General features: G+C 43.0%; 2 protein-coding genes, 1 long non-coding RNA gene and 4 other non-coding genes across 7 annotated transcripts; 1 reads left to right on the top strand and 6 right to left on the bottom strand.

The window, feature by feature from the left end:
* Positions 1-6,101: 6,101 nt before the first annotated feature.
* On the bottom strand, positions 6,102-6,211 carry LOC133923347 (small nucleolar RNA snoR1). The gene has a single exon (XR_009910603.1). It is a non-coding gene; the product is annotated as a small nucleolar RNA snoR1 (small nucleolar RNA).
* Positions 6,212-6,454: 243 nt separating this feature from the next.
* LOC133923345 (small nucleolar RNA snoR1) lies at positions 6,455-6,543 on the bottom strand. Its single transcript, XR_009910601.1, has one exon. It is a non-coding gene; the product is annotated as a small nucleolar RNA snoR1 (small nucleolar RNA).
* Positions 6,544-6,818: 275 nt separating this feature from the next.
* Positions 6,819-6,922, bottom strand: LOC133923346 (small nucleolar RNA snoR1). The gene has a single exon (XR_009910602.1). It is a non-coding gene; the product is annotated as a small nucleolar RNA snoR1 (small nucleolar RNA).
* Positions 6,923-6,981: 59 nt separating this feature from the next.
* LOC133923348 (small nucleolar RNA snoR1) lies at positions 6,982-7,102 on the bottom strand. The gene has a single exon (XR_009910604.1). It is a non-coding gene; the product is annotated as a small nucleolar RNA snoR1 (small nucleolar RNA).
* Positions 7,103-9,450: 2,348 nt separating this feature from the next.
* On the bottom strand, positions 9,451-13,117 carry LOC133922715 (uncharacterized). The gene is made up of 2 exons (XR_009910525.1): positions 13,032-13,117; positions 9,451-9,515 (listed from the first exon to the last, which is right to left on the bottom strand). It is a non-coding gene; the product is annotated as an uncharacterized LOC133922715 (long non-coding RNA).
* LOC133922714 (uncharacterized) lies at positions 9,551-10,711 on the bottom strand. Its single transcript, XM_062368160.1, has one exon. It carries the CDS (start codon positions 10,591-10,593, stop codon positions 9,808-9,810), a length of 786 nt encoding a protein of 261 aa, XP_062224144.1. The 5' UTR covers positions 10,594-10,711; the 3' UTR covers positions 9,551-9,807.
* Positions 13,118-13,574: 457 nt separating the features above from the next.
* Positions 13,575-18,498, top strand: LOC133922713 (L-aspartate oxidase, chloroplastic). The gene is made up of 8 exons (XM_062368159.1): positions 13,575-13,994; positions 14,312-14,459; positions 14,890-15,244; positions 15,407-15,649; positions 16,375-16,431; positions 16,540-16,620; positions 16,851-16,912; positions 17,131-18,498. The coding sequence occupies exons 2-8, from the start codon at positions 14,329-14,331 to the stop codon at positions 18,149-18,151; spliced, it is 1,950 nt and encodes a 649-aa protein (XP_062224143.1). The 5' UTR covers positions 13,575-13,994; positions 14,312-14,328; the 3' UTR covers positions 18,152-18,498.
* Positions 18,499-18,533: the final 35 nt, after the last annotated feature.

The following is an 18,533-nucleotide window of genomic DNA, read 5'->3' as shown; positions in this document are numbered from 1 at the left end:
GCTCATTTATTAACGCATGTTATTTTAACTTTATTGTTGCACCCCTCCTTTGGGGTCACCTCGTGTAGCTCATACTAGTCTCTAAATCAATAGCTGATACACACAAATTCCAACAGAAGTAGATATTATAGACATACATCGATTAAATACGATAATAGGGTACAATACAGAGTTCATTACAATAAAAGCCCGCAGGCAAAAATTACCCTCACAGCACAACAGAAACGACGCAAAAGTGACCCATGTCCTACAAGCAGTTTGAGTGCAGACGACATCAGCTTTTCTAATCTTCATCTTCTCTTTCGACGAAGTCGACCTCTAGATCATCTGGGTCCACAATTAGCAAGTGTGAATACATAAGATACTCAACAAGTCATACCTCAAGAGGGAATATTAGATGCTTATGGTAAATCAAGGATAAGGCTGTAGAGTCTTTTAGGTTTTGCGGAAAGCTAGTTTTGTTGATGCATGGTTCATGACTACTTTTAACAAAAATATTTCCGAAGATAACACGTAAGTTGAGCTTATGAGGGGTTGACAGCACTGGGGGAGATACTTCCATCCCGTCAGTTCCCACAAGTTTTTTGCCGACAGACACACAGTCCAGGAAGCTTAGGGCACAAAGCCAAAACCCTTCTTTTTGAAAATACGGGCATGCAGCCCACTCACACACCAAGGAGATACTCACATCGAAAAGCTAATCATTATGACCAAACAATATCATGTCCTTACCGAGTACACGGCTATCCGGATAGATTTAACACTTTGCAGAGGTTGTACACTTTACCCATAAGATATACGTAGGCTCCCACCTTAGCAACTGGTGGAGCTGCCATAACGAGACGCAACGACCTCACAACGTAGTCACAATAACCACCTATGGGGTACTAAGATACCAGGAGCCTTAGAAGATCCACGGAAAGGACCACTTAGCAATCCCAAGGTTTTGACATAGCTTTAACAATATCACTAGCCGAACCTTGGGCTACGCACCACCCAAGTTTTCTCCTGGTCCCCATTGCCACTACCGACCTCCAGGTGGGTACCGAACTAAGTCGGAGGGATTAGGTCAAGTCCTGCCCATTCAGACCATGTGGTTGTACGAGTGGATACTAAGTGAGATGTCACAGTGAACCGGTCTTTATACGAACGAGGCAAGAGTCTCCTAGTAAGAACACCATAAAGACGAACCTTGCTCCAAGGTAGTTCCCACCTTTATGGGGTACCTTACTCACCCTCGTCAACACTACTCTAGAGTTTTCCAAGAACACAAGTTTTACACGTACACACACCAAGCACACATCACTTTATATTTTGAAAAGCATGATTAACGTGTGTAAATAATCTAGTTCTTTCTTTTGAGCAAAGCAATCCTAAGCATACCAGTAAACAAGCATTCATCCAAATAATCATTATAGTTGATGTTGTGAATCTTCTAGGGTTTTAACGGAATAAAGGTAATAATAACAAGGCATGGTATAAACAAGCCGGGTCATAACTATTCTAGCATTTCTTTAAAATTACAACTATTAATTTAATCATGCATACACCTATTGTTTGAAACAACGGCTCTACGGGTTGTATTTACAAACATAGGATCAATATGATCAATAGTTGTAGGACTTGCCTTCGTTGAAATCCTCGTCTGCTCCTTCTTCAAACTCCGGATCCTCGAGGTCTTCCTTGAATGCTCCTTTCTCTAATAATCGCAACAACAATAAAGACGCACACGATCAATCAAATGATTAAAACAATGACTAAATAATTTACAAAAATTATGAAATTGACATGATTGGGTAGATCTTGAATTTAGATGAATATTGGTGGAAGAATCGTTGAAAACAGAGTTAGGACGGAGGAGAAACAGGCTTCGGAAGTTTTGCCGGGAGAGAAATTTAGAAAAAGAAAAAAGGAAGAATATTCCGTTTAGGTCGGCTCAGGGCTTGGGCTCAGCTTCTCGGCTCGGCTCTCGGCTCAGCGGCTCGGCTCGGTTTCTGAAGACGGCTCGGCTCGATTTTTGCAGCTCAGCTTATGGTGGTGGCTCGGGCTCGGGGCCACCTGTCAGTCGCAGGGGAGAGAGAGATAAAAGGGAGAGAAGAGAGAGGAGTCGACTGGCTCGGCTGTGGAGAGAACGAGAGGGCAAGAGAGAGGGAGGGGTGACGGGCGGCCGGGGCAACGGTCGACGACAGGGAGGCGGCGGTCAACAGCGGGAAGGCGGCGGCCCGGCAACAGGAGGGCGGTGACCGGCGACGAGGGCGGCGGCCGGCTACAGGAGGGCGACGACAGGCGACGAGGGCGGCGGGCGGCTACAGGAGGGCGACGACAGGCGACCGGAGGCCCAGGTACACCCACAAGGGAGGGAAAGGAGAGAGGGAGAGAGAGAAGAGGGCAGAGGGATGCGGCAGGGTGCTCGGAGGGAGAGAGCGGATGGAGGTGAGGATGGGGAGGAGTCTGCACTGTTCACCTTTTTATATAGGGTCGGCGACGGGCGAGCGCGCGGGGCGAGGCGGCGACGCAGAGCGCGAGGTCTGCTGGCGCAGCGATGTGACAGCACTGCGCGGCATGGCACTGGCAGGCGGCGGGGTCACGGGGAGGGGACGGGAGAGACGGAAGAGAGAGGAAGAAGAGAGAGAAAGAGAGAGAAGAATGGGAAGAAAAGCAGGGATTTGACATTTGTCATGTCTACCATTATTTTTTTCTACACAAATAATTGTTTAAGTAAATTAATAAAAGTGATTTCACTAATTTTGGGGTGTTATAGATTAGTTTTGAATTAATCTATCTGCAACATATTTACTTAATCTTGTATGTTAAAATAATTATTTCAAGATTTCATGTATTTTTAGAAGACAGAGGATCATGTAAGAAGACTAAAAAATTGGTTTCATAATTTTTGGATTAGTAAATAATTAACTATGCATTTAACTCGAATTAATAAATGAGCTGTACATTTTTTTTAACTTCCTCTCCATGAAATATGATGCAAAGGATATTATTTTTGAAAAAAAAAATCACAAGAGGTCTTAGAATTGTCTCTAGTTCTTTTTAGAATTTTTTGTGATTTTTTTATTTTTTTTATTTTTGGGGGTGTCTTTGCAACAAAGCCAAATCTTGGGGGGTTTTTTGCAACAAAACAATTTTTGAAAGGAAAGTCAAAATCCAAATGACTTTTAGAGGGGTTTTACATTTTTCCGTTATATTAAGGTATCCACCAGATCTAATAAACATTTCTTATATTGGAGTTTCGTTATGTAATTTCCAAGGCTACTTGTAGATCAGTACACATGGCATACCCTGAAGCTGCACCATACACAAACATTTTTGTTGTTACTGTCCACTCTGTAATTTACATTATGCATGTTCAAGGATTCATGAACTTAAGTACACTTCAACAACAGAAATTGTTAGCAGGTATGATGATGCCCAATGACCATAATAGTAGCAGGTATGATGATGCCCAATGACCATAATTGTAGGAGATGTGAATCTCTTCTCATCCTGCATCTGTGCTCAGCACATTTGCATGTCAATAAAAACAAATCCCTCCCGGTAACAAGGCCACAATTACAGAAGTTGCTTATGTAGCAGTCATCCACACAAACAGCTTAATTCACTGCATTGCATCAAGGCTGGTCCTGGAAGTGCCAATCTGTAGTAGGTAACGATTATTTGTACACAGTTGCCCAAAATTCAAGGGGCATTCCATGAAACCCCTTTGGTTTGCACATTTTTGAGAATGAAACGTTGCCGTGAGTTTCAGTTAACAAGCCTAATACTTGAGGAACTTGACATAATGCCATATTGTCTTATACTTGATAGTTTATACCACAATTGGATAATTGCTTCTGGACAGTCATACTCCTGCCACTTACAGTCCATCAAGCCAGACCTTGAGGTTCGTGTCTAGCCATCTTGGACCCTTACGGCCCCTCCATTGTTGACGAAGCTCTTGAAGCCATCATTGTCAGGTTAAGCTCAGGGTTTAATTTATCAACGGTTACCGTTCGAAAATCGTGATAATCGAATTTATGCTCTGCATCAATAATAGAAACTGATCGGTTTTTGAATTAGAATTCATAAAATTAAAAAAATAGAGACAATTCTAAGACTTTCTGTGATTTTTTTTTTAAAAAAATAATATCGTTTGCATTATATTATGTAGGAAGTAAGTTTGAAAAAAAAAAGTTGAAGCGTGCAGCTCATTTATTAACTTATTGTAAGGAAAGGATTAACATATAAACACATTTTTTTAGCGAGTATCTTAAGAGGATCTTTAAAATTGGTTTTACTTTATTTAGAGTTTTATTAAAAAAAATTCATGATTTTTACAAAATTCACCAGCATAAAGTGAATATGTTAAGAAACATCACTGTAATTAATTTTTTTCAAGTCTACCATTATTTTTCCTACATAAAGTAAACTAATAAAAGTGGTTTCACTAATTTTGGAGGTATTATGGGTTAGTTATGAATTAATCTAGTTAAAACACATTTACACAATCATGTATGTAACAATAATTATTTCGTAAGTTGATGTATTTTTAAAAGACATAGTATCATGTAAGAAGACTAACAAAATTAGTTTCATGATTTTTGAATTAGCAAAGAGTAAACTATGCATTTAATTAGGTTTAGCAAATACATTTTCTCACAGAAAATATTCAAATTTTTTATGAGTATAAATACTTTTATCATGTAGATCATATTACAAGGAAACCAACAAAATTTGTTTCATTTGATTTGAAGTTCAGATGAATTAGTTATTGATTTTACAAGGTTGAGTTATTTTTTTATTTTTTTTGAACTTCACTAAAATTTGAGAAAACCGTTCGATAAATCACTAAAATCGAGCAGTTATCGACGAATTCGAACGGTTACCGATAATTCAAAAAATACGAAAAAAACCGCTCGATAAATTGCTAAATACGATCAGTAATCATAGCAAACTGACCAGTTACCGTTCGATTGATTCAATTTGAATTTTCACCAAATTTCAAATTTAGCTTAGTGAATTTTGAGTGAATTCACGTTGAATTTTGCCAGTTATCACGATAACTGTAATTTTTCGGTAACCGCAGGCGAACGGTTTTTAAGGTGCAAACGGTTTTGTGAACTTGGTTAGGCTTCACTGACCTAAGTACTCTGATAGGCTATGTTGTTGTTTCTGCAATAAATCTAATAGCTCTATCCAAAGATCTAGTACAACAGAATTCACAGCATTTAAGCTGATGCCTATTTGTATGCAATTCTTATAGCAGCAAGGAGACGTTACCAGGAGGGCTCGCTGTTAACAGGAAGAGAGCAGAGAGAGAGGGCTCACACAACTGCAGGTTCGCTTGCTACTATGATTCTTTTCCCCTTTTGGATCTCACAGATTATAAATTTTAGGCAAGGGCTGAACAGAACGAACTTGCTCACTTGGATGCTTTCGATCTTGTAGATTGAAGTGGTAGAACTGGTACCAGAGAAATCTACAAGGAATAAGATAAGCTCCACAGCATTCAGAAAGATTGAAGCTGAAAGGGAATTGCAGCAGCAGCAGCAGCAGCAGCAGCAGAATCAGCTGCAAGAGACACATCAACAAGCAGTCCAACTGGAGTTCAGAACATAGTTCACAGTAGAGTAATGCATTGCAAATTGTGTATTTTACTTGTTTTCTCTTCTATGAACCTTTGAACTACAATATCAAGATTGTTTTCCTACTGTACATACAATGATACAAAGAGACATCAAAAGAACATCGCAGCCACTCTTGTAAAAATTGATACAAAAACATAATTAACGCTTTACATATTTACATCAGGAAAACGGTACAAGGATGGATCTAATTGTCCAAACAAAAACAGGATTACAGTGAGAGAATAAACAAAGTACTCCAACCCGCCAAGCCCTTGCCAACATCCCGATTCTGATCTCGAAAAAAAACTGACCAGAAACCACTTCTTTGCATCTTCTGTAACCTCTAAATTAATTATTACGCTGATAAGCACGCATGACAGTTGCTAATCGAAACAGATAGCTTGAACTTGATTATATTAAAGATAGAAAATAAAGACATCACTAATCAAGAGTAGAAGAGGAATTTCTGCACGAGGATCAAGGAGCTTAGATAGTTGCTATACTCTGCTCAGCGACGGGCCTCTCAACTTCTCAAGTGATAGGCGTGCTTCTCATACAAGAGGTGTCAGAATGAAGCAGTGCTCATCACAGCTGCTCCTACTCTTTTGCCAACAGAAACAACAAACCACACTACCATTCTACCAAGCAAAAAAATCATCAATGATCTTGTGCTACACACTGCCATTAGGTTGGGCAAGACTAAGAGAGATACACCACACATCATAGGCCGCATTTGCGGTGTAAGGTCAGGTTATTCCAGAGAAGACTACACGTAAAAACTAGCTAGAATAGTAACAGCAGAAACAAAGAATGCCAGTAAAATCTTGCAGCTGAGGAGCTCAGAGAGTTGCTAATCTGCTCAATGAAGGGGAAAATGCCTTCTCATACAAGAGGTGTCAGAAATAAGCAAGCACTCATCATAGCACAAACATACTTTTTTAAATTAAAAAAACTGCAACGATATCATATCGTGAATCGCTAATCATATGCAGCTCAAGGTCAGGTTATTTCAGAGAAGACTATTAAAAACAGGTGGGTAGCTCGCAGAGTTGAGAATCTCCTCAAGGAAGGGCATCGTCCCTTCTCATAAAAGAGGTACAGTAATATAATGAGCAAATGCTCATTACAGCACAAGCACACACACATTCCTAGAACAAAGAACCAGCTGAGAAGATATATGCAGCATGTAAATGGAGTGCGTGCTCAGAGGGTTGCTGTACTCTGCTCAACGAAGGGCTTCTCGATCGAGAGAGGCACACTTCTCATACAAGAGGTGTCAGAAGGAAGCAATGCTCATCACAGCTGTCCCTACTAGTTGTTGCTGCCAATGCCAATAACGCCAATGCACAGAGATGCATAAGCGAGCTCAGAAAGTTGCTGCAATCTGCTCAGCGAAGCGCTCCTCATCTCATCCCGAGGATGAGAATGAGGAGGCGCTTCTCGTACAAGAGGTGTCAGAAAGTAAGAAAGCAATCATCACCGCACAACACGACGGCGCGGAAAAATCCCGGAAAACAAACCACCGACATAGCCAGCATACTATCTATCGCGCAGCAAACAAATCCGCAACGAACAGGATGGATCGGGGAGAGAGAAATTTCTGGATGTCAGGGACCATGGCAAGGAATATATAGTGCAGAACGACCGGAACGAGCGGTGGTTCGTCCGAGCTACCAAGCTAGGGCGTCGTAACGAGCGGAAGGAGAAGGTGGTGGCCGGCGGTGGAGGTGGAGCACAGCGAAGTGGGAGGGCGAGCGGGCGGCGGCGCAAGGCTTAAACCCTAGCGAGGCGAGCACCGTGGAGTCAGCCAGGCCATGGGGACGAGTTACTATAAAGAAGAAGAGGGCGGAGCTGGGCCCACATATCCAACCAACGGCATGTGGGCCTGGAATAGTCCGGCCCACTTATTTGCTATGTGGCAGAACCGAACGTTGGTTCGGTTGGCTTGTGCGATAGTGTTCATCGCTGTAATCGTAACCCGTGCATGTGGCTAGGGTTTTTTTCAAGTAGCATTCGGGTTGGATCTGGATTAGGCTAAAGATATACACGCGTACGTATTTAGTGGTATTGTGTGTTCCTACGTATTAGAGGTATTCAGGCTCCTAATTCCTTCATAGTGTATGTATGAACGCACACGTATATGTATGCATGTGATATGAATATGAAGTGTGTAGGTAATATACGTTCACTTTGTATTCTTAAAAAAACTTATTTGCTATGTGGGACTTTTTGACATTCGACTCTAAAAGATGATTTTTTTATTTATATTTTAAAAATTAAAAAATTGTAAAAAATAGGTGTATTTTGAAAAAAAAAATTGCAGATCTAAGCTACTATTGCCGTTAGAATGCTAGTTCTGTAATTTTTTTAAATGGATACATATTTTTTATAATTTTTAATTTTGAAATATAAAAATAAAAAAGCTCCAAAAATATGACCATATCCTGCGAGCTCGTGACCCAAATTCCATGCTCTCGTGCCCTAAAAAAAAAGAAATATTCCATGATCTCAGCAGCAGAACTAGATGGACTTGTTTCTAATTTTCTTTGTGTTCTGGGTTCACTTTGTAATTGTGGGGTCCCTTTCGCAAAGGGAAAAAAAACAGGGGCAGAATTAGATGGAAGCCGAAGCCAGGTCATTCTGGCACTAGCCTTGTTTTAGCTGTTCAAATCTAAAACTATTTGCAAGACCTCCTTCTAGAAGAGGGCTAGATCAAGAATGGTTCTAAGCTCTAGCACGATGACTTCTCAAATCTTCGTATTTTATTTTATTAGAGCGTTCAACGCTTTGCGGATATAACTCCGTTCGGAATACTAAATCTCCGTGTCGGAGAGTGGGAATGTATCATATTCGGTAGAATCGCTTCGTTCCAAACAAACGAGTAAAATGTAAAACGGGAATTGGACCGAGGTGAAATTCAGTTTGCATATCTGTGTTTTTTTTAGGGAATGACGGTATGCGCGTCTAGCAAATGCAGTTGGAAAAGATGGATTATCTTGAGAGAGAAAAAACTCACCTGCCTAGAACAAACCAGTCAAGAGAACGAACCCTTAGGTTGGATGGTTAGGATCTGATTAGTTGTCTAAGAGAGCAATTTAGCTCAGTAGATACATATAATTTTATAGGGAAATATGTCTGATTGCTCGCATATATGATTTACGGATGCAAATGTATGCTCATAATCTGGTCCGAGAAGGATGCTGTTTCGAGCTTCTCTCCATAGCTTAGCCCGACGGATACAGGTTTTTGCATCCGCTCATGTAGTTAGAATCACATGTTAGTATCACAAAATCATTTCCATATGAACAAATAATTACAATATCAACTCTAGTATCTATTTATACAGTCTCAAATTCGATCTACCAAATAAAAACTCAGGTTAGTATGTCAGATAAATACAACCAGCTAAACACTCTTTTTTTTAACAAACATGACTCCACTCAATTTGCATATATGGTGTATACATGTAAAACTCATGTGGCCAATTAATCACACTCTTAGTAAATGTGGTTGTACCTCCTTAGTCACAATTTCTTTCAGTGGTGCTCATCCACAACGAGATGTGTGATGACTTTATCAATCTTTAAACTTTATATCTCTGATTTTTGGTAGGTGTTGTATGAGTGCATAAGTTTGTTAGTATGAGCGTGTATCAACTAGTTGTGCTGGTGTTTAAAAAAAATAAGAAATAAACCAGTCAAATAGAGGGGAAGAAGAGAAAGAACACAGCGAACGCGTGCACACATGCCTAAAATAGGCTAGTAGCAGGTGTACCGGTTCTCCTCCATTGAAGCAGCCAGACACCTCTCCCCGTGCAAGCAAGATGCGACAATTCAGCTGCGCCACCAACTGAGCGTTTGATCCTGAACGATCAGGTCAGCTCGTCTTCGATGAAGCCTGGCCGGTCAGATAGACGAATTCAGAGTCAAGAATGGCGCGTAATTTTTTTGTATTCACACGAAATGGCAAGAACAATGAGCTAATTGCCTAGAATTAACTGGGGAAAAATCAAACAAAATAATAATCTTTCTACAAGAGCTATCGCATTTGATTTTGTGTCACTCTATCATTCTACAGGAAATTTAACATCATACAATGAACAAAAAATAAATATTTATCGAGAGCTTGATCCCTATCGAAGTGAAGTGATCATCGGCGCGGCAAGAGGCCGGAGGCCGGCGGTAGGTGGCTAGTAGGGGTGGTGCGACCGGCCGAACGCGTGCGCGGTGGCGAAGAAGCCGAAGATCCCCGGGCGGTAGGGCAGGTACGAGCGCTGCCTCCTGTCGCCGGCGGCGGCGTCCTGTTTGCCGTAGAAGAGCCTGTGCGCGGTAGCCATGTCCATCTCGGTCACGGCGGCCTTGCTCTTATTCTTGCTCTGCTTCTGCTGCTGCTGGGCTGAGGGTTTCGTGCTCTGCTTGCCTTCCGTCGTCTCCGCCGACACTGTCGCCTTGCCGGACATCTTGGACGGCGTGGCGGCGGCGGGGGGCTGCAGGAAGACGAACTTCTCCTTGCCGTCGCTGTGCGAGCGCGCGCCTATGCCGACGAGGTCGCGCAGGCGCCAGCGGTGCGCCTCCCCCGTGGAGGCGCTCTTGGGGAAGGGCCCCTCCCTCGCGGGCGACCCCGGCGTCCAGGCGCAGTACGTGTCCGGCGAGGGCGGCGCCGTGGACGCCTGGGGCTGGGGCGCCGCCGCCTCGTCGTGGTCACGGAGGAGGTAGCGGTCGAAGACCGGGTACGCCGGCAGGATGCGGCCGTGCGCGAACAGGTCGTCGGCCACCGCGAGGACGTCCTCTGCTTCGTGGCCCGCTGCCTTGAGGGGCGGCGCGAAGGCGAACTCGAACCCCGCGTCGTCGTCGTCGTCGCTGCTGCCGGCGTCGGAGGCGACCTCCTCGGCTCCGTCGTTGGCCGGCCGGTCCGCGTCGGGGTCCGCGGCGCGGCCGAAGCTGAGGACGGAGTCGAAGCGCGGCGGCTGCGCCATTGCACTCACGAGATGCGAGCCCAGAATGGATGGAGGCTGGAGAAGGCGCGCGTGCGTTGGATGCCCTGGACGCGTCGTGCCTGCGGCGGCGGTGGTGAGATTGATGTGCACGCTGGGCGGGCGGCGTTTATAAAGGAGGCGAGATGGCGAGGAGGGAGGGAGGGAGGGAGGGAGGGGAGACGCGTGAGCTACAGAGAGCGCGTGCGGCGGGAGTGGGGAGCAAGCAAAGCTGTGGCTGATGCTTGGAGCAGGAGGTGGTGGCGGCAAGAAGATTCTGCGGCGAGACGCGGATGCTTGCAAGAGAAGCAAGAAAGGAGCACGAACGTTCGCTCGCGTTTGGGTGGCTGACAATGTGGGGTCGGGAAATGGATGGTCTTCGCGGCCTAGAAGCCGGAACGGAACGGTTTTTGGCGTCACTCGGAACGTAACGGTTTTTGGCGTCACTCGCAGCAATCAGGCGCGAAACTGATTGATCACCTGATTGATCCTTTCAGCCAAGGAACGGGAAACTTTCGAATTCGAAGAGACGGCGGAATTTGACTCTTCCAGATTTTCTTCACAGGAAAACATAGCTAGGATCCGCGAATGCACCCTCGAGAGAGGAATATACGTACTAGTTAATTATCCGTACATTGCGACATGAGATAAAAACTTCACAAGATAATATAATTAGATGTGTTTAGCTAATACAAAATAACAATTTGACTAACCAATGATATGCAAACTTGAGAGAATAACCCAATTTAAAACCGACAGAAATCGCACTACACAAACATAAAGAGATACTTATTTGATCTCGCTGGTTACTACACTATATTGTTACAAAGTGAATTCCAGCACTGAATGTCCATATGAAGCTATATGTCGTTATCTTTAAATAGGCCATTTTAAAGAGCAAGCTGACAAACCTCGATATATAAAAATGCAAAGTAAAAGACAAACTATTTAATAACTTGGCAAGAAAGTAATCCATTATAAATTGAAACTTGCTGTAAACTATATTTCCTACGGGGAAGAGGCAATGCGTACTCATACTTGCTCAACTAAAATGAATTGACATCACAGAAGAAACCCTTACTACGTGATGCTTGAATCTGCTCTATGGTGCCTTCAGAAGAAGAACACATTTTAATATAATCTGCTCTCTGTTCCACTTACGTGGAATCATCTCTATCTGTGAAAAAAAAACTAAGTGATGCTTGAATCTAATCACAAGATTATCTTTGAGGTGATGTTGATGGGGACAAAAAGTTCGGGTGGCTCTGAGGCATTCTGCCGAACAATTTGCTCGAGTTGCATAGTAAAAGGTAGTAATAGCTCGGGTGGCAATCAGGGTTCAATTTTTCAACGGTAACCGGTTAAAATTCGCGGCTATCGATTTTACCGTTCCGATCTGATTTTAGAAACCGAATGGTAATCAAATTTGAATTTTTAAAAAATCCTAAAACAAATTAGACACAATCCTAAAACCTCCTAAGAAAAAAAATCAAAACTAATGTCATTTGCATCATATTCTATAGGGAGGAAGTTTGGAAAAAATGAAAAAAAAAAATTGAAGCGTGCGGCTCAGTTATTAACTCATGTTAGGAAAAACTTAATATGCAAACACATATTTTTCTTACGTAGGACGTATCTTAAGAGAATCTTAAAAATTGATTTCACTTCATTTAGAGTTTTATTAATTTCTCTATAATTTTTACAAAGTTCACAAGCATAAAGTGAATATGTTAATAAACAACATTGTAATTAACTTTTTCATGTCTACTATTATTTTTCCTATATAAAGCATAGTATAAATAAACTAATAAAAATAGTTTCACTAATTTTAGAGGTGTGATGGATCAGTTATAAATTAATCTAGTCGTAACACATTTACACAATCCTGCATGTTACAATAACTAATTCATGAGTTCATGTATTTTTAAAAGACATAGGATCATATAAGAAAACTAACAAAATTAGTTTCATGATTTTTGGACTAGCAAAGAGTAAACTATGCATTTAACGTCGTTTAACAAATACATTTTCTTACAGAAAATTTTCAGTTTTTTTATGAGTATAATTTTTTTTATCATGTAGATCAAGTTATAAGAAACCAACAAATTTTGTTTAACTTGATTTGAATCTCAGATGAATTAGTTATTGATTTTACGAGATTGAACTAATTTTTATGTTTTTTTTAACTTCATTGAAAATCGAGAATGCCGCTCGATAAATCGAGAAACCGAGCGGTTATTGACAATACGGAAAATTTGATAAAATCGCTCGATAAACCGAGGTGATTCTGACAAATTTTTGACCAAATTTAAATTTTAGTAAATAAATTTTGTCCAAATTTCAGTTAAATTTTAAATGGTTATCACGATAATCACGAATTTTTGATAACCGCTCGAATTCGATAACGGATGGTCGGTCGATAAGTTAAACCTTAAGCATACCTGACGTGGTTCCCTACGTCGGGATGAAGAGCAGGCCACCGCTCAGGTGGCAGCGTCCGCTCGACCGGCCTCATCTTCGGCTTCCCGCCCTTGCCCACCATGCAGCCGTCGAAAACATTGCCGATCCCATGCCTGTCTCCGTGTCGAGAAAAAAAAAATCCCGTAAGTGTGATGGAATGGATCAGGCATTTCGTCAAACAATTAGTGGGCGTTTTGGGCGGCCATCGTCTTCCTTAGGCTGCACTATGCAGCGCGATATATACAACATTCAAAACTTTGCGATTGCAACAGAAAGGAGAAGACTCAAGGATAGCAAAGATTAACGGCTAAAAACGAGGTAGTCGCGGATCCATGAATCGGCAGGAATGGTGGAAAACTAGAGCCAACCTAGCACGCGAAATTGCGAGGGCAGACGTTCCATCCACCAGACCACCACCAGTCCGCTACTAGCCCCACATTGATTCGTTTGGGCCCGCAGGTGCGCCGCCCCCGGAAGTCAAAAGCAGGCAGAATGAGCCTCATCAGAGAGCGAACGCCAGATCCGGCGAATCTTTGCGGTCCAGGAGAAGAGTAAAATGGAAAGTTGGAAACAACCACGAAAAGAAAAACGATGAACGAGCAGGATGACGAAGATGACGGCGGCGACGATGTGGCGCCTCGGGGTGCGAGGAATTTTCCTCGCCTAGCCTTTTTGAGCGATCCCGTTTCTTCCTGCTTCTTGTTTCTTTCTTTCTTCTCCCCCAACTTGTCTCTCTCTCTATCTCTGTCTCTCTCCTCCGCAATTAAATTTCGCCAAGCCAGCACGCCGCTCGCTTCCGTCCTCTTCTCCGCCGCTCTCTTCGGAGGCGCAAAGGTGTTGCCCGCGCGCGTTACTTCTCCCTCCGCGCGCCCTTCTGAATTTCCAGCCGTCTCCTCACCATCGTCTCCTTGCCATTGGAGCCAGGAGGAGCGTTTCTTGCACAGGTACACCTAAGAGAGCTCTCCTCCTCCCCCCTGCGAAATATTTGTTCTTGAATTACCTGATCGCCTGATCCAGCCTTTATAATGCTAAAGCTGATATTTTTATCGCCGGGGATGCTTAGATCTCCTCGTTCCTGTTCTTGGCGTCCATAATAAGAGATCTTTTTCTTTCCTCATTGATTTTTGTTTACGATTGTTGTTCCTCCGATGTTTTTTTCCTTTAGCTTTTCGTTCGAAAAAAAAACTAATTCTTTTGCTCCTTCCTCTCTGTGGAATCCGCGGTTCTTGATTAGTCTTGTGCTTTGGTTTCGTTTGTGCAGGCAGCGCCGAGGCCGGGATGGCGAACCTGACGAGTGGGTTTGCGAGCCTCCAATGCACAGAGGTGATGCATGTCGAGAAAGGGCACATGCAAGCCTCTGGACTACCGTCTCTCTCTTTCAGAAGATGCTCCCGGCTTCATATCTCTAGGTGAAGTTACTGCTGTTAAATGTTATTCACGCTGAATGTCAAATGTTTATTTATTTTTTCCAAGAGGATTTCAAGTGCTTAGTGTAGTCTAATAGGCTGCCTTGTTTTATCGATTTGGAGTTCTATTTATCATTGTTCATCAAGTCGTTAAGCTGCCGGATATTTGATTTTCCTTAGTTTTTCTCCTCCATTTTTTTACTAGTGTTGAAAGAAGCACTGTCAGAATTTCCTGATTGACAGAAGTAGGATTTACTTGGTTCAAAAAAAGAAGTAGGATTCAGCTGAAAAACTGACAGAAGATGTAAAAAGGGTTTTAGTTAGTCTTATGTATGACCACTTGAGTTACTTATTGCAAATTGCGAGCTTTGATCTGACGCTTCCTAATTGTGCATTGTTTAATCTGATGTCAGCGTGCTAATTGTGCTTACAGACTAGGTAGTATGCCGCGTTTCATGGGCGCAAAATCTGCTACTGTCTCCCAACAACATGTGAGGCACAGGGTCAGCGCCATCAGAGCCTCCACTCTCTCATTCTCTCAAGACGATAGCACGAAGTACTTCGATTTCGTGGTTATTGGCAGCGGTGTTGCTGGCCTAAGGTATGCTCTGGAAGTTTCAAAGCACGGCTCCGTTGCTATCATTACCAAAGCAGAGCCTTATGAGAGCAACACAAACTATGCACAAGGTGGTGTTAGTGCCGTCCTATGCCCCTTAGATTCTGTAGAAAGTCACATGAAAGATACAATCGTTGCAGGGGCTTACCTGTGCGATGAAGAGACTGTCAGGGTAAGTTTAAGCATCCATCATCACTACAATAACTGCTTTTTCATTGCCTCACCATTTTATCAATGCATTTTCCAGTGAATCCTTGCTTGCAAACAATCTCCTTCCCTGCATTGCGCAGTTAATTTATATTTGTTGGCTGATAACATTCATGTTGTCTTTCAGGTAGTATGCACAGAAGGCCCAGAGCGTGTCAAGGAACTAATTGCCATGGGTGCGTCATTTGACCATGGTGAAGATGGTAGACTGCACCTTGCAAGGGAAGGTGGACATTCTCACAATAGAATTGTCCATTCTGCTGATATGACTGGAAGAGAGATTGAAAGAGCACTGCTTCAAGCAGTTGACAATGATGATAACATATCTTTGTTTGGCCACCACTTTGCCATCGATCTATTGACATGTCAGGTTGGTATTTGTTGTTCTTATGCCTTTATGCTAATTATTTGTTACTTGGCATGTTATCTCTAGTTTTACTGTCAAGACTTCTGTGCAACAGTCATCTTGTTTATTTGGTGAATAATACTTTTTGTTAAACTCTTTCTATTACATGATTTTTGACATGCACCCGTTGCGTCTATGAACATGCATGTGTTTTTCATTCTTTTACTTTAGAAAGCCTCCTGCTATTTAGGTGTTATCCTTCATCAGTGTATAAATTGATAGCTGAGAAATACCATTGGACTGCATGAAAACTAGTGGTGATTGGCCAGTTTCTGCTCAATGCAGAGCAACCATTTTTCCCTTTTCTCGTAATATTCTGCAAGCAACAAAATACTGGAACTTGTCTAGAAGTAGTGGCCCTAGCTCAAAGTAGTTTGGAGTTAAAAAAAAAAAGGATAGAATAGCGGTTAAGCTGCTCAGTTTCAAGAAATAGCGTAGGAAAGCGACAAGATATTGGTCATTGCTACACCTGTTATTGTCAGCTTCCAAACGCTTGTCGATATTGACTTCTTAAATGCATCCTTTAAATGTCTCACTCAGTAGAGTTAAATTTGTGAGTACTGCCAAATTAAGAATTCATGTTCCATAAGTGGAAATGTGTGTGCTATGTGACATGCCTAATTTGCACCTCCTGTAAGCAAAAGGTTTCCAGTAAACCACCATTACTAATATGCAGTGTTCTATTGCAGAAAAATGGTGAAATCTATTGTTATGGAGTGGATTCGATAGACACCGAAACCCAGATGGTACATCAGCCTCATTTCTTGTCATATTTGTCATTTCAGATCCAACCATTTGGCAGCATTCTTATCAAAGATAACTCAAGTTATAAAACTTGTTATTATGTTATCCAGGTAGTCCGTTTCATCTCGAAAGTAACATTGCTTGCATCTGGAGGAGCTGGCCATATATATCCCACAACAACCAATCCACCGGTATTTCAAGACCCCACTCTTTAATATCTTTGAATTTAGTGGATTTTTAATGGTATCTTTTGTTACCTTTCTGTTCTATATTATGCTAAGCCAACATGCTTTTCAAACGGCATACAGTATTATTAGGTGAACAGATGGATATGATACATCATCCATTTTGCTTTTGATGGAAAATAACTTGATGCAATGCTCACAATCTTCCTAATACTCATTGAATCCGGATGTTTCAGGTAGCAACTGGGGATGGAATTGCAATGTCTCATCGTGCTCAGGCTGTAATATCCAATATGGAGTGAGTTTCCCTTGCCCTTAGATATGCTCATCCCTTTTGTTCTCAAAAGAAAACAAAATAATGTACTCATTCCTGCTTTCCTAGTTAAAATTTACACACCAGTTTTCCATTCATAGCAGTAGCTACCTTACGAATCTCTCTTCCTTATTCGGTTTTGCGCATTCTACCGGTATCTGAAGTTTGTTATATTTAAAAAAATCTCCACTTTGCAATGTCAGGTTTGTGCAGTTCCATCCAACTGCACTATCAGATGAAGGCCTCCCAATAAAGCCAAACAAAATAAGAGAGAATGCATTTCTCATAACAGAAGCAGTCAGAGGAGATGGGGGAATTCTCTACAATCGGTCCCTGGAGAGATTCATGCCGCTGTACGATGACCGTGCGGAGTTGGCACCGAGGGATGTGGTTGCCAGAAGCATAGATGATCAACTGAAGAAGCGAGGAGAGAAGTATGTCCTCCTGGATATCAGCCACAGACCAAGAGAGAAAATTCTTGCTCATTTCCCCAACATCGCAGCCGAGTGCCTGCGGTACGGTCTGGACATCACGCGGCAGCCCATACCCGTGGTCCCTGCAGCTCATTACATGTGCGGCGGTGTCCGGGCCGGGTTGCAGGGGGAGACCAACGTGAAAGGCCTGTACGTCGCCGGCGAGGTTGCGTGCACCGGATTGCACGGTGCTAACCGGCTGGCGAGCAACTCACTGCTTGAAGCCCTGGTCTTCGCCAGGAGAGCAGTACAGCCCTCAATTGATCACATGGTGGACGCCGACGCCGACGCCGACCATTCTTTCGCCGCGAAATGGGCTCGCCCGATGCTTCCATGGTCCCTCGGGGACAGCGTGTTGTCCGACATCATCAAGAGGACGAAGCAGACCAGGATGGAGCTGCAATCCGTGATGTGGGAGTACGTCGGCATCGTGCGGTCGACGGGCCGGCTGAAGAAGGCGGAGTGGAAGATCGGTGACCTGGAGTCGGAGTGGGAGGACTTCCTGTTCAGGAGGGGGTGGAAGCCTACGATGGTGGGGATGGAAGCCTGCGAGATGCGCAACCTCTTCTGCTGCGCGAAGTTGGTGGTGAAGAGCGCGCTGGCGAGGCGCGAGAGCCGCGGCTTGCACTTCACGGAGGACTTCCCGTACCTGGAGGAGAGCAAGAGGAAGCCGACGGTGCTATTCCCTGCTGCCATCCAGGAGCTGACATGGAGCTCAAAGCCGTTGCAGAGGCAGCTGCAGTGCAAATAGATGGCGCACGCATGCAATGCAGTTCATGGAGCTGGAGCTTGAGGACTCTTTGATTTTATTGTCAGAACTGTGCTCAAGTATCCCTTCTTCGTTCGACACTACACTCATCCAGTCAAGCTGGAGCTGAGATTCATCCACTGCTGTCAGGCTGAAGTAGGCTGTTCAGTGAGGTCTGTACTTGCATGATTAACCATTCTTGTCATTGGAGCTGCACTCTGAACCTTGTTGTGTAGCGTAGGGCTATAAACTATAGTACACATTGATTCGATTTGAAGGGCTAGATGCCCATCCAAAACTAGATCATACCAATCTTTCTGGAAAATATACATATCTATTTCTTCTTCAAATTGTTGTATACTTGTCTCAGGCATGTCATCGCAAA

Source organism: Phragmites australis, chromosome 6, assembly GCF_958298935.1.
Source record: "Phragmites australis chromosome 6, lpPhrAust1.1, whole genome shotgun sequence".
Classification (NCBI taxonomy): Eukaryota; Viridiplantae; Streptophyta; class Magnoliopsida; order Poales; family Poaceae; genus Phragmites; species Phragmites australis.
The sequence above is the reverse complement of the archived record's forward strand: the minus strand, read 5'-3'. Positions and strand labels throughout refer to the sequence as shown.

Bases quoted from the DNA above. Each gene is read 5' to 3' on its own strand.
- LOC133922714 (XM_062368160.1), bottom strand. From the start codon at position 10,593: ATGGCGCAGCCGCCGCGCTTCGACTCCGTCCTCAGCTTCGGCCGCGCC.
- LOC133922713 (XM_062368159.1), top strand. From the start codon at position 14,329: ATGGCGAACCTGACGAGTGGGTTTGCGAGCCTCCAATGCACAGAGGTG. The intron at 16,432-16,539 runs GTACATCAGCCT...TATGTTATCCAG, and splicing joins TAGACACCGAAACCCAGATG to GTAGTCCGTTTCATCTCGAA. The intron at 16,621-16,850 runs GTATTTCAAGAC...CGGATGTTTCAG, and splicing joins CCACAACAACCAATCCACCG to GTAGCAACTGGGGATGGAAT.